The sequence below is a fragment of the Carcharodon carcharias genome, chromosome 2 (genome assembly GCF_017639515.1).
Source record: "Carcharodon carcharias isolate sCarCar2 chromosome 2, sCarCar2.pri, whole genome shotgun sequence".
Taxonomy (NCBI): Eukaryota; Metazoa; Chordata; class Chondrichthyes; order Lamniformes; family Lamnidae; genus Carcharodon; species Carcharodon carcharias.
The window spans coordinates 84,887,363-84,903,217 of NC_054468.1; the positions used below are offsets into that span (position 1 = coordinate 84,887,363).

The 15,855-nt window shown below is 43.0% G+C and overlaps 1 protein-coding gene across 4 annotated transcripts in view; it reads right to left on the reverse strand.

Annotated features, from left to right (window-relative positions):
• The window catches only part of LOC121275431 (nuclear body protein SP140-like protein), an 86,247-nt gene that overhangs the window by 33,297 nt on the left and 37,095 nt on the right, over positions 1-15,855 (reverse strand). For all 4 annotated transcript variants that reach the window (XM_041183023.1, XM_041183022.1, XM_041183020.1 and 1 more), the window contains 4 exons: positions 14,642-14,833; positions 13,063-13,233; positions 12,167-12,306; positions 5,499-5,561 (listed from right to left, as the gene is read on the reverse strand). In XM_041183023.1, the coding sequence (XP_041038957.1) occupies positions 5,499-5,561; positions 12,167-12,306; positions 13,063-13,233; positions 14,642-14,833 (566 nt within the window). The remainder of the gene's footprint in view (positions 1-5,498; positions 5,562-12,166; positions 12,307-13,062; positions 13,234-14,641; positions 14,834-15,855) is intronic.

Below are 15,855 nucleotides of genomic sequence, written 5' to 3' on the forward strand. Positions count from 1 at the left end.
AGGTCAGAGTCTGGGAATTCTGCAGCAGCTAACTCACCTCCTGACTCCCCAAAGTCCCACTATCTACAAGGCGATAGAATACACTCCACTTGCCTGGATTAGTGCAGCTCCAACAACACAAGAAGCCTGACACCATCCAAGACAAAGCAGCCTGCTTGAATGGCAGCACATCCACCACCTTAAACATTCACTCCACCAGTGATGCACAGTGGCAGCAATTCACCAAGGCTCCTTTGACAACACCTTCCAAACACGTGGCTTCTACCACCTAAAAGGACAACAGCTACAGACACATTCGAACACCACCTGAAAGTTCCCCTCCAAGCCACACGCCATCCTGACTTAGAACTATAATCACCGTTCCTTAGCTGTCGCTAGGTCAAAATCCTGGACCTCTTTCCGAGAAGCGCATGTACCTACACCATACGGACTGCAGTGGTTCAAGAAGGTAACTCACAACCACTTTCTCAAGGGCAGTTAGGGATGGGCAATAAATACTGGCTTACCTAGTGACTAGCAGATTCCATGAAATAATATTTTAAAAATGAACTTGTTAACAGATCTTATGAACAACCTTAGATGCAAACAACTGATAGCGGAATAGATACAGATAATAAAATATTTGGGAGTTAGCTTGATGCCAGAGATGAATCTGTTACTGGGAGGATGAAACTAGTGAGAGAAAACAGCATGAAGTGCATAAGGAAATGAGGAGGTAAGATTGAGTGAACGATCAAGGTCAGGTCTGTGCAAAAGCTCAAGAAGCTCATGGCAGATGAATGGCATTAATGGCTGGATTTTCAACCCGAGGCTTAGACAAAGTGTGTGACATTTTATGTGGTATTTCCAAAAAAGTAAATTTTTATAGGGCAAAAAGGCATCACCATGCAATTGCTGTAAGCTGTCCTTTGATGATGTCTACTAAGGGTCATAAATTTCTGCCAGGAGTATTCATGTGGCTGAGCAGGCCGATTCTCAACCCACAGATCTTTGAGCGCATGGGACTAGATGTCCCATAGGGTCTTAGTATCAGGAATGCAGGATTTGCTTCCTCTTCTTTCCTTCTCTGCTGCCACTCTGCCTCATCATTAAGTCATTGTGATTCAAAGCATGATGCAACTTGAAGGGCAAGTCATTGCTATTTTGAATGGTTGGTAGCACACTCCTCCCAGTCATTAATGTCATGCAGCCATGCTTCAGGGAGAACTTTAGAGTGTCTTTGAAGCATTTTCTTTGTCCTCCCCCGAACGTTGACCACGTGGGAGTTGAGAAAACAAGGTCTGGTGAGGGAGGCCCTTTTCAGCCTTCCAATCTGTCGAAGCTGATTTTGCAGGAGTTTTGCCCGAATGCTTGTGGAGCTGGCTTAAAAGAACATGAGCATTTGTTCCATGGTTATCCCATTGAATCCGAAGGACGCGGCAGAAGCATTGCTGATAGAATTTCTCTAGTGCTCTTGTGCATTGTTGATACATAATCCAGGTCCCACTGCAGTACAGGAGTGTGGTGATGACCACTGTATATTAGGATTTTTGACTTGCAGGGGTTTGTGTTGTCAAACACTCACTGCCGTAGTTTGCAGGAGGCTGAGCTGGTGCAGCTAATCTGGTGTTGGATCTCCTCATCAGTGGTGGCCGTTTGAGAGAGGTGGTGAAGGCAAGGGAAGTGCTCAATATATTCCAGAGTGTGTCCAACATACATGAGAGATGGAATATTTGGTTGACCATTTTGTCACCATTCAAGGACTAGTCAAGCTTTTTGTATGCAGAACTGAAGAGATCAAAAGTGGCTTGCAAATCTGGTGCAGAGTGAGCAACAACACTGCAGTCATCTGAAAAGTGTAGATCATATATACCTATGGTGGTCAGTTTAGTTTGGGCACAAAGATGAGGTTAAAGAGCTTTTTCATCAAGACTGTATTTAATACTCACATCTGAGAGCAGCCAATTTTTTAAAAATTCATTTACAGGACATGGGCATCACTGGCATTTATTGTCCATCCCTAATTGCCCTTGAGAAGGTGGTGGTGAGCTGCCTTCTTGAACCACTGCAGCCCCTTTGGTGTAGGTACACCCACAGTGCTGTTATGGAGGGAGTTCCAGGATTTTGACCCAGCAACAGTGAAGGAATGGTGATATATTTCCAAGTCAGGATGGTGAGTGACTTGGAGGGGAACTTCCAGGCAGTGGGTGTTCCCAGCAGGTCTTGTCCTTCTAGATGGTCATAGGTTTGGAAGACACTATCTAAGGAGCCTTGGTGGGTTTCTGCAGTGCATTTTGTAGATGGTACACACTGCTGCCACTGTTCATCGCTGGTGGAGGGAGCGAATGTTTGTGGAAAGGGTGCTACTGTCAGGCAGGTTGCAAATAGTGTGGATGTGGAGGCCATCACACAGCCTTGCTTGACTTTAATCCGGCTTTTGAAGGCACCTATTTCAAATCTCCCCCTCAAGACAATTGCAGTCATATTGTCCTGAAGCAATTGCAGAAGTGTGATAAAGCTTCTGGACATTCAAATCTTGAGCACATTCCACAGAGCCTTGTGATTTACTGAGTCAAATGCTTTGGTCAGGTCGTTGAATGCAATGAAGAGTTCTGGTGTTGCTCTCAACATTTTCGTTGTTTTTGTCTGGTAACAAAGACCACATCAGATCTTCCTCTGGAAGTTCTAAAGCCACTGTCTCTGGGAGGATTTCCTCAGCCACAAGCAGTAAGTGATTCAGGAAAATGCGTGTCAGGATTTTCACTATGGACAAGAGGGAAATACAACAATATTTTCCACAGCATGATTTATCTCCCTTCTTGAAGCTAGTTACAATTAGCACATAACTCTTGTACTCTCAGTGCCCATCATTCCTCCTGGTAGCCATCAGAATTCAATGCTTCCAATATTAACAAGCAGCTTGCATTCCAGCTGTACACATCATAGAATGATACAGTTCAGGAGGATGCCAATCAGCTGATTGTGCATGTGTTGGCTTTGAAAGAGCTATTCAATTCACCTCACACACCTACTCTTTCTATGGAAGAGTCAAAAGTTGCAAAGGTAAAGTATCTATCCAATTCCCTTTTGAAATTATCAAATTTCTTCCCACCATTCCTTCAGGCAGTGTATTTTCGATCACAACTTGGTATGTGAAGAAAATGCTCCTCATTCCTCCTCTGCTCCCTAATCACCTCAAATCTGTGCCCTCTGTTAATTGACCTCTCTGCTAGGGGAAACAGGCATTTCCTGTCTACTCTATCTAGCCCCTTCATAATTTTGTACACCTCAATTAAATCATCCTTCAACCTCCTCTGTTCCAAGGAAAACAATCCTAGCCTATCCAATCTTTCCTCATAGCAGCAATTTTCAAGCCCTGGCAACATTTTTGTAAATATCCTCTATACTTTCTCCATAGCAATTATGTCCTTCCTGTAATGTGGTGGCCAGAACTGTACACAAAATTCCATGTGGCCTAACCAGAGATTTATGCAGTTCCAGCATTACATCCCTGCTTTTGTATTATATATTCCATCCAATAAAGGAAAGCATTCCATATGCTTTCTTTACCACCTTATCCACCCTATCCTGCCACCTTCAGGGGCCTGTGGACATGAACTCCCAAGGTCTCTCACCTCCTTTACCTCTGTCAGTGTCTTTCCATTTGTTGTGTATTTCTTGCTTTGTTTGCCTTCCAAATGTATTACCTCACACTTCTCTGGATTGAATTTCATTTGTCACTTTTCCACCCACTCAACCAAACCATTGATATCATTCTAGAGTCAACGGCTATTCTCTTCACAGCCAATTTGTATCAGTGTTAATAGTATACTCGTTACATACTGAAACTGTGATGGTTAGATTTGGAGGTGTACGTTTATGTAATGATCAGGCTCCAGTTCCTTCACCACCTGGCTATCTGCAAGAGACCAGATGGCACAGCAAACAAAAATATCTGTCCCTTGCTAAAAAGTGTAGTCGTTATTCTCTCGCTTTAGCTGGTACTTTATATTCCCTATAAAACCATTTTAGGATTGGGACTTAGTCATAATGGCACAGAAGGAGGCATTTTGGTTTATTGAGCCCATACTGACTCTTTGTAGAATAATCCAGTCAATCCCATTCCCCTCCCTAACTCCACAGCCTTGCAAGTTTCTCTCTCAAGTGCCATCTTCTTTTGTATGGGTTTAGTAGCAGAAGCTGTTATTTCAGTTTTAATGTCAAGTTCCCTAACCAGTCCAATAACCTGCTGGAGAACAAGTGTAACTCCACTGTGTCACCCTCAGACTTGAGTCGGAGAGGTGGGTGAGGAGATGTTATGTGCTCCATGGTTTGGTCAAGGTTTCCACAATCGCAGCCAGGCAAGATTTTGAGTTGCCACTTGTACATCAGGTGATCACGCTGGCCATTTCCAGTCCATATTCTACTGCTCCAGGGGAGATTGAAGCCTGGTGGTTGAGGTGTTGGGTTGGGGACAATATGTTTATGTGGGAGTGTGCTTTCTGCCCAAGTTTTCCTCCAGGTTTCAATATTATGGAGTTGGAGATGTTTGATTCGTGTTCAGAGAGGGGGGGTTTGTACAGTCATATAACTGGTTGGGAGTCATAAAGGTCTCTATGGGATGGTCCAAGTTGTCCAATGTGGTCACCAGAATTGGATGCAAAACCTAGTTGTGGCCTAACCAGATCTTTATAAAAGGTTCAGCATGACTTCCCTGCTTCACACAGGCTGAAAAGAGATGATTCTCCCGACCACCCCTCCATCTCACTGAGGATATCCCCTTTGCACTGACACTCAAGTCAATGAAGCTATCATGAGCCATCTGTTTCTTGCCCACATTGTCAAGGCCATGACTGCACGAGCAGCGTATCACTTCTTACAATTATCAGTGACCTCAGCCAATCTGCTCGGTAAGTCATTTATGGCAAGGCCAGCAGATATGCACGTGCAGTCATGTCACATTTTCTTGGGAGCACAAATCATACCACACACATTACCATCCAGTAAAGATTGGCCCCTAACACACTGCCACATTGTCGCCAACACAGGTGAGATGTCCCTCAGTGGCAATAACTGCCAGACATGAATATGCCCTCTGAAGGAGAGCACCCCAACAAATGCACACACTAGTCAAGTGAACAAAATATAGTGATATCTATTTACATGTGCATACCAGTTTCTCAGCACCTGTGTCACCATTGTGCCTTCAATACTTCTTAATTTTGCTTTTATAACCGCTACACCTCGTGGTGACCCTGATATCAACAGCGCATGAGGAGGGAGGCTGCTGAGCGCGGTTGTCCGTCCAACATTGCACCTGGGAGACACATACACTTAAAAGATGCACTCTGCATGCATTGCAGCTCCTGACATCAGGAAAAGTGTCGCCCACTTCCTGCCCCACTGCTGGGTACCATGCCCTTCTTATTAAAGTCCACCCAATAGGTTTGTTTGGCTCCTCTATATAGCTGCAACCTTCTCTGCTTCCAAAATAAATACCAAATTCAGGGATTTCTTACCTTGGTACATACTGCTTTAACTGTCCTTGTTTTGCTTGGACTCTGACATAGCAAATATTTCCACTGCAAGTGAAAGAAACTGGTCAATAGATAGAGAAATTGCAAATAGAATTGGAATTGTAAAACATGTTTCTACCTGTCTATTCATATTCAGGAAAAAGAGCAACAGTAAAATGGGACTGAAAGCTTATGCTGCATACATTTCTGGTACACTTAACCCCTGGATCATGTACAATATAGGTTAGATAGAGAATAAAGCTCCTTCTATACTGTTCCACCAAACACTCAAGTCAGGTGCAACACTGCTAGGTACAAAATTAAGCTCTCTTGTAAACGGGAGAAATTCTAAGCAGAGATAGAACAGCAGTGGGAAATAATTGAAACTGTGATCAATAAAGTTCAGGAGGAAAATATTCTGCTAAAAAGTGAGAACAAGCTAACCAAGAATGAAACACCATGGATAAATAAAGAGCAGAGAGTAAAATTGAAACTAAAAAAAAACACACACAGAAGTATGTAGACAATAAAGCAGAGGATTTTTTTTGTCTTGTCCTGGCTTTCATCTGTCCTCATGCCAAGGGTTGGCCGCACGATGAACAATCTTTCACCAAAGATTTCTATTCTCTGCTACCCTCACTGCCTGTCCATAGAGGGCAGTCCATGTTCTGATAGTATCCATCCATGCCATTCTGGGTCTTCCTTGTACATCTTTTCCAGGTGGTTTGCCCTTCATTATCTCTTTTTCCTAACACCACCACCCCCATTCACATCACGAGGCCAAAATATGTGAACTTTCTCGATATCACTGCCTCAAACAAGTTTTTCTTAACACTAGCTTTCTTTAACACATTCATTTGTCTGCTTGGCCGTCTGTGACACAAGTAATATCCATCCGAGTCCTTTCATTTCAAATGCTCTAACTCAAGCTTCATCACTTATCTTGATGGTTCAGCTTTCATAATCTTACATTGTCACCAGCCACACAAGGGCTTTCAGAAGGCTAATTTTCATTGCAATAGAGATGCTATAGCTACTCCATACTCTTTTAAGTGAGTTTACAATGCCATGACCCTAGTTAAGTCTAGTCCCGAATTTCTTTGCTGGACTCTGCTTCTTCCATGATAAGTTACCGACACAGCTAAAATCAAGCTGTTCAAGCTGAACTCTGTTAATCAGAATTTTGCAGGTCTTTTCACCCATCCCTTTCAACTTTGTCTTGTCGACATTGATCAAGAGACAGAATTTTGGGTTAACTTGATCAAGACGATCCACCAACTCATGGAGCTCTTCCACTGAGTTGGCTAGCAGAACAATGTCATCAGCATATCGACGATTTGAAATTTGCTGCCCAGCAATCAGTATCCCATCTTTATATCCATTTCTCTCTCTCTCATAACCATTTCTCAACATCCTAGGAGAAATATGGTGAACAGCAAACACCCCTGTCTAACACCCTTTCTGACTCAACCGTTCTGAGGGGGTGCCGGCAACTCTGACCCTAGCTCATTGCTTATGATAAAGTTTGGCTAGCAAGTCGATTAAAAACGGTCTAACATCATTAAACAGGGTTTCTGCTGCGAGATTGAACCAAGCACCTTCTCAAAAATCAATAGAAGGCATGCATTATGACTGCTGATGTTCTTGGACTATGTACATTATGGGCAGAATTTGACACCTCGCAGGCAGGCAAGCGCTCGACCCGATCGGTTGTAAAATAGGGTGAGAAAACGTCGAGCCAGCGCCCCGGCGTCATCCGGCATGTGAGCAATATTCAGGTCAGTGGGAGCATGTGGCCATTGGAGCTGTGCCCGCCATCAATTAAGAGGCCACTTAAGGCCATTAAAAACCCAATTAAACTCAATTTTACCTTGCCCGTAAGGTTTTGCACTCATCGCATTGGCAAAACGGGCAGCCCACATTTTGCAAATCCTCATCCAAGGGCGGGATTAAAAGGATCAGCAGCATTGTCAGTGTGAGTAGTGAAGAGTTTAGGAGATAGTTTACTGCTGGTTGCTTATTTGAACATGACAGCTTCATCTCTGCTCTGAACCTCATTTTTAGCATTTGTAGGCTTCATTTCAGGACTCCTTGGTGTCTACAAGGACCCCTGAAGGATTTTGATTTTTGGACCCTTTCAGGTATCAGATAGCCTTCTGTTACCCTGGTAATGGGGATTGTGGTCTCCGCTGGAGGCACATCCACTGAGGAGGAAGAGAGGGACAGAAGGGAGAGGAGCCAGGTGTCCTAATGCAGCTTCCAGGTAGGGACCTTTGGGAGGACAGACGCAGACACAAGGGGTGCAGAGCCAGCAGGTAGTCCAAAGCCACAAAAGATGCCTCTATCCTGCTGCCAGGGTTACAGGTGGCAATGCAGCTCCCTCAATATGTCTGAGGTGCAATGCCGAAGGAGGCTCCCCCTCTCCGGGGAGACTGTGACCCCAATCTGTCAGATGATTGGGCCTGAGATGACCTTCAACTGTGTGGGTGGAAACCCCATGCTAATGGCTCTGAAGTTCACAGCAGCCCTCAACTTCTATGTCTCCGGCCCTTTTCAGTGGGGGATCTGTATGGAGTCTCCCAATCAGCTGTCCGCAGTTGCGTCAAGCTGATGACAGAAGCTCTGTTTAGCCAGGTAATGACACGTATTCATTTCCGTACAGACGGGGCCAGCCAGTCTGAGCTGGACAGAGGCATCACAGTGATTGCTGGGCTCCCCCGCACCCAGAGTGCAATCAAATGCACACATGTGGCCATCAAGGCGCCAGTGGGTGAGCCGGGAGCCTTTGTCAACAGGAAGGGGGTTCCACTCAGTGAACGTGCAGATAGTGTGTTACACAGGACGCAGATTCTGCAAGTCTGTGCACGGTACTCTGGCATCTCCCAAGACACTTATATCCTAAGACACTCTCAGGTGCCAAGGCTATCAATACTGCCTGCACCGCAGCCAATTAATGCTCCAACAAGCATTAATTGGCTGGAGGCAGTACTTTTGCCCTTCAGTTGGGAGGAAGTTTTGTCCAGTTGGTGGGCAGCCCTTTAGTCCCTGCAGCACTAGAAGCTGCAGTGGACAGAACTGGGACCGCAAGCAGTCTCCAGATCCAAGTCCCAGAACCTCAGACCAGTTAAGTGTGGGAAACAGAAACAAAAACAAAAATACCTGGAAAACTCAGCAAGTCTGGCAGCATCTCCGGAGAGGAGCACAGTTAACATTTTGAGTCTGAATGACCCTTCAACAGAACAGTTAACTGTGGTGTTCTTAGGCTGGGATGAGGTAGTGAGGCACAGGAGATGGGGGCATTGATAGAGAGGTCAGGTTGGGAGAGGTGCAGTGGGGAGGGGAAGACCCACAGGGGCCAGTCCTTTTTGGTGGGGGGAGGCACCTGATGTTTAAGGGAAGCTTCCGATGGAGGCCACCCTCCCATCACAAACTCCTCTCCCCAGCCTGAAAATTAAGGCTGGGTGGAAATAGCCCTTAAGCGGTCGATAATTGGTCACTTAAGGGCCTCAATTGAGGTGAGGACAAGTTGGCCAGCCCCGACCTCAACTATCTCAGCATAAAATTAGGAGAGGCCGGGGTGGGTGGGAACCTGGTGAGAAGGCCATCTGAGAAATTATGGCCACCACCACAACCTACAGTCGGGGGCGACGGCGGTGGTGGTGGTGGTGGTTGTGGGGGGGTGGGGTGCGAGGTACAATTCTGCCACTGATCTCTGGTTCATCTCCTACCTCAAAATCCAGCTTGCTCACCAATCTCACTGTCTTTTTCCAGATCTGTTCCAGGATGATCCAGAGCAAGGTTTTACTAGCATGAGAGATGAAAGCAATTGTGTTATAATTGGTGCACTGTTTCAGGTCACCTTTCTTTGGCGTGGTGGGGGTGAAGGCTGAATCAGTCCGTGAGTCTCCTCCACTTTGAGCTGAGGTACAGTGCACCTTTCATCAGTCAGTCAATTGTGAGGCCATGGGTCCGGACAACATACTGACAGAGTGACTTAAGATGGGAGGAGAATAATAGTGGATTGGATGGATAGAAAGCAGAGGATAACAAAGGAAATACAAAGAGGTTAGGAAACAAGTCCAAAAAAAAAAGAAAAGCAAAGAGGAACTATAAAATCAAATTATCAAAAACTGTAGTAAAAAGAAATTGTAAAGAATTCCACGGATGTATAGATTGCCAAGTAAAATCAGGGTAGGATTTAAAGGATGAGTAAGATAAACTCAAGGGTAATGACAGAGATATTGAATAGTTATTTTGCATCAGTATTTACCAGGGTAACTAATAATGAGGGCATGATATTATATTTTCTCCTCTCTCCTTCTAAAGACAATTAAGAGATCCTTCATCTAGTCAGACTTACAGAGGATAAAATGCCTCATCTTGATGGATTGTATCTGCACATATTAAAACATGTTAGTAAAGGGATAGCAGAGGCAATATTACATATGTAACAATTCATTAGAAAAGAAGTATTGCCAGGACTTGTGGACTGCCAGTGTTACTCCAAAACTTAAAGGACATGCCTGGGCAACTACAAGACCAAAACAAAAACAGAAACAGAAATACCTGGAAAAACTCAGCAGGTCTGGCAGCATCGGCAGAGGAGAGCACATTTGACGTTTCGAGTCCTCATGACCCTTCAACAGAACTAAGTAAAAATAGGAAAGGGGTGAAATATAAGCTGGTTTAAGGGGTTGCAAAGCGTTGCAGAACACCTTCGGTCTGTCTGCAAGCATTACCCAGACCTCTCTGTCGCTTGCCATTTTAACACTCCACCCTGCTCTCTTGCCCACATGTCTGTCCTTGGCTTGCTGCATTGTTTCAGTGAAGCTCAACGCAAACTGGAGGAACAGCACCTCATCTTCCGACTAGGCACTTTACAGCCTTCTGAACTGAATACTGAGTTCAACAATTTTAGATCTTGAACTCTCTCCTCCATCCCCACCCCCTTCCCATTTTCCCCCCCTCCTTTTTGTTTTTTCCAATAATTTATATAGATTTTTCTTTTCCCACCTATTTCAATTATTTTTAAATGTATTTCCACCCATTGTTTATTTCTACCTTTTCGTATTCTCCCACCCCGAATTGAGCTATCTGTACCTTATCTGTCCTGTCTTCTACTCTTAATTAGCACATTCCTTTAGATAATATCACCACCTTCAACACCTCTGTTCTTTTGTCTGTGACAGCTTTTGGTTATCTCCACCTATTAGTCGCTGCTGGTCCCAACAAATACCCACCCCTTAAACCAGCTTATATTTCACCCCTTTCCTATTTTTACTTAGTTCTGTTGAAGGGTCATGAGGACTCAAAACGTCAGCTCTTTTCTTCTCCACCGATGCTGCCAGACCTGCTGAGTTTTTCCAGGTAATTCTGTTTTTGTTTTGGATTTCCAGCATCCGCAGTTTTTTGTTTTTATCTTAGTTATACTGCTTATCAGTCCTTCATTTGAACTGCTGCTCATAATTTGACTGGATGAAACTGATTTTTTTGTTGGATCTCCTCCTAATGGCTGCTTCATGTTTTCCATTAGTAGGGGCATGGAGGAAGAGGGTCAACATAAAAGTCTCTGCTCCCTAGGTTGATACGGTTTTAAACTTTACAGTTTTAGGAAGGGCAAAGACTGAAACACACCAGTAAAGCCACAGATATCCCCCTTTATACCATGTATTATATGATCATTCCTAGTGAATACACTTCCCATTTACTGGAGTATGTTAGAGCACATGCACATCTGGTTTCCTGTCTCTGATATATAAAATAATTTATTTTTCTGGGTCTTAAAGGGGCACTGTGACCATTTGGGTAGAACAAAAGTAAACCCCACAGATGAGACTTTAAAGCGAGGCTGTTGTGTGTGCCTGTATTCCATTGCAATGTAAAGGTGCTCAGTAGAGCAAGGGCTAACGTGGGACTGGGAAATAGCACTGCCCACTGTATGATGTATAGAGTCACATGATAATAGTCTTGGAGTACAGTCCAGATGGAACCTGCATGGCAGTAACTGGGATCTATACATAGTTAAGCATTACCAATAAATGGTTCATGTTTAAACACACAAGCCTCAAGACTTCAACAAGACACCAAGTGAACCCATAATGCACAAAGGTCGTGTCTCTGTGCCCCATCAGGTGGACATTAAAGATCCCATGAAGCTATTTCACAGAACAGCAGGGGTTGCTCCCCAGCATCTTGGCCAATATTCATTCCTCAACAAACACCACTAAACAAAATAGTTTATCTGCTGGCTCTTTGTGGAATCTTGCTGTACACACATTGGCTGCTGCATTTCCTTCATTACAGCAGTGATTACACTTAATAAATATTTAATTGATTGTGAAAACATTCTGAAACCATGAAAGACACTATAAAAGTTCAAGTCTTTACTTCCTATCATCCTGCCTCTTCTCAAGTCCGGTACAGATGGAATTAGATACATAGCAAAGCTCCATCTAGACCATGCCATTAAACATTCCCAGGTCATTAAGGTAGTGATTAGGTACAGAATAAAGGAATTTTTGACAAGAACTTCTGTCCTCCAAATTTCTCTCCACTTTCAGCATTACCAAGCTTATCCTAGTTAGTGAAAGTGACTTGCTTTGGTTGCAATGAATGAAGTTATATATACATAGCCAGCATTAATATGTAGGAAAGCATAACACAAAATGTACCTCTATCAACTTGGACAGTTGATAGCCTTTGCATCGAATACTGAGTTTCCAATTCTTGCTTTTGCCTCGACCGCCCTTTGCTTCAAATTGACTTGGTGTATACCAGACAGTCTCAGACTTTATGCATGCTGTTTTGCTTCCTAAATAAAGAGAGATCAGGTGGAACATATGAGGGCAGGAACATTGCTCAGCACAGTAACAGAGAATAACACAGAATCATTGCATAACATAGCATACAGGATAGAAACGATATAATATAATGTGATAATATAAGCACAGAAATATTACACAATACACAGAGGGAATGTCACTCAATTAGTAACCCAGAGAACCTGGTTAAGGTCCTGGGAACAGGCTTCAAAGCAGCTGGTGGAATTTAAATTCAATTAATTGATTAAAAAAATCTGAAATTTGAAAGCTAGTCTCAGTAATAGTGCCATGAAACCACCATCTAACCCATTACCATCCAAAAGGTACAGAATACTGGTGATTTTTCCTCACTGCTGTTTCACAGCAAGGTTACATAAACAATCAACTGCTATGTTTTGCCTGCAACATAATGATCACAATTCAGTTCCAGTTCATTCACTGTGAGGTACTTGGGTTTATTCAGAGGATGTGAATGACGTTGCTTAATATAACCTTTTTTACTTATGATGTGGTGCTGCACTGTTTTGAAAGACCAAAGTGTAATCATATAAAGATACAAGAATAATTGCTAATCATGGTGTGCAGCTATTTCTTGGTCACATTACCAAAACATCATTTATGTTGAGGATAGGCCATTTTTGAATGATTGCAGACTTGGGACCCACCATGAGAGTGGTAGACAACACCAGGAGCTGAAATGACTGAGGGGAAAGTGGTTAGAAAACACCCAACGATGGAATAACTACCAAGTGCTAGTCGTTTCTTGTCCAATATTCCAGTGATGCCACCACAAGAGACTGGCAGTTCATTGGAGTCAAAATCCACTTTGTCTGGCAGAGATGGAAGCTTTCGGGTTTTCCGAACATTTGGTTTGTCATCTTCCTTTTTCATTAGCTGCCAATTTACACACTCTTTTCCTGAGTAAAAAGAATAATAACCAGAATTTTAATCTAAACTAATAGAATTACAGAAAGTACCAGCACAGAAACAGCCCAACAAATCTGTGACAGTCTTTTCTCCATCTAAGTCAATTAGTTTATTCCCATTCTCTATTTAAAACCATGAAAACCTATATCTTTTTAGGAGTGTAACCTCTTGAGCTCTGGTAACATCCTAGCAGTTCCACACTGCTTCCTGTAATAACTGGGTTACACAGAAATCCACAAAGTGCTCCAACTGCGGCCTAAGATCTGGTATAAGTTCAGCGTCAGCTCCTTGCTTTTTCAATCCAGGTATAAAATTCAAGAGCAAAAACAAAAATACCTGGAAAATTTCAGCAGGTCTGACAGCATCTGCGGAGAGGGATACAGTTGACGTTTCGAGTCCGTATGACCCTTCATCAGAACTAAAAAATATAGAAATGAGATGAAATATAAGCTGGTAGAGGGGTGTGGGACAGGAGGAGCTTGATAGGGGGCAGTGATGGGTGGAGGCCAAGAAGAGACTGCCAAAGATGTCATAGACAAAAGGACAAAGGGATGTTGACGGTGGTGATATTATCCAAAGGATGTGCTAATGGGGACATTAAGGGTAGCAAGCAGGACAAGCTAGTGGCACATGGCCTTAGTGGGGGTGGGGTGGGGGGAAGGGATCAAAATGGGCTAAAAGGTGGAGATGAAACAATAGATCGAAATAAATTAAAAAATAGGTGGGAAAAGAAAAAAGTATTTTTTTAAAATGATAAATGATTGGAAAAAGGGGGATTGGAAAGGGGGTGGAGATGGAGGAGAGAGTTCATGATCTGAAACTGTTGAACTCAATATTAAGTCCGGAAGACGGTAAAGTGCCTAGTCGGAAGATGAGGTGCTGTTCCTCCAGTTTGCGTTGAGCCTCACTGGAACATTACAGCAGGCCAAGGACGAACATGTGCAAAAAGGTATTTTTGTTTTTGTTCTAGATTTCCAGCATCTGCAGTATTTTGCTTTTATAAAAATCAAGGATTCTCTTGCAAATTTTATTTGCCTGTGCAATCATTCATGACTTGTGTATCTATGCTCAAGGTGAAGGGAGATTCAAAGATGGAAAGCAGTGGGAATGGAGAATGATGCAAAAGAATGAGAGATAAAGAGACAGAGAAAGCCAAAGACAGAGACATAGGGAAAGAAAGAGAGAGTTCGAGAATGTGAGACAGAGGGAGTAATTTTGATCTACCACTGGCATTGAGTGCCTTTTATAGAAATATAAAATTTACACTCTGGTATCAATCTACAAATTAACTATGAATAGGGACAGAGATAGATAGAGTGAGATAGAGAAAGAGACAGATATAGAAGGCCGAGAGTTTGTGCGTGGAGTGAGGGCCTTGTGAGAAGGGTAACAGCTCACGGCTTGGGTCTTTGCTGCATTCTAGGCTTTGGTCTCTGCTGTTCTTCTGAGTTCTTCCACTGGCTGAGTGATGTGCACATTCTTCATCAGGATGCTTTTTCCTCTTTACACTCAATCCAGTCTTTATACTCAATCCAGTCTTCACAACAGGAACAGTTGCGGGTTCATATTTTCCTCTGTCTTCACCAAGATCTGATGATGGGCCAGAGGAAATAGTCATCAGTACATAGGAATAAACAGGATGAGGGAAAATAAAATTACTCCCTCCGTTTAGTCAGACACTGAGTCAAAAATCAAAAAACTTTATTCACTATCTGAATCCCTAAATTAGCTTTCTTCACCCAGCTCTTTAAAATTACTTAAACCATCTGCCTTGATCACCTCCTGTTAGTCTGTTAATTTATAAATCCTTCCACTACTTCAATCTTCTCCAAGGTAAGAGTGTAAAAATAGAAAAACAGTCTCCCTAGGTAGCTTATTCCAAATAGCTGTGAATAAGTTATATCTTACCTGTCCATAAGCACTTTGAATGTCCAGTGCTTCTCACTAACTCTCTCTCAGGATCATGGTAAATAATTTCACAAGATCCAAACTGTTGGTACTCCTAAGGATTTTAACTAACTCAGTAGGATCCTCCCCCAGTCTTCCCTAGTGTGAATGGTGCTCAATTCTAGTGTTCTGGTGTACAATTCATGAGAAGATTCATAAGAAGATTGGGGTAATTATGCAATATCAGTAACAGAAGAATGAAGTTTGTCTGAAATGCCACTCTTGGTTATTTAATACCCCCAGGTCAGGTGCAGCATGGGTCAAGTACACAGTAAAGCTGGCTCTACAATAGGCCTAATCAGTGCCCAAGAGCAAGATCTATCATCTATAGCCTATACTGAGCCAGAGTCTCACTTTTAACAGCAATGACTCAGTGTTCTGGGAATTTAAAGTACACACAGGTGAACGCTGAAAGCAAAATAATCTGATTAGTAGGACATGATAACATCACTTGGAAAAATACTCATATTGAATTATTCATTCAATAGTTAAACAGAAACATCGCAAAACACAGAATAAAGGAATCACAAATGCATCGATCCATGTGCAATTTGAGAAGGAAACTTAGGCTATAAATCAGAATCATAAAAAGTTTGGTACCAAAGGAACTTCTCCAAATCCGACACAGCTGTACCAGTGCTAGCTTCACATTGGAGCAATGAACT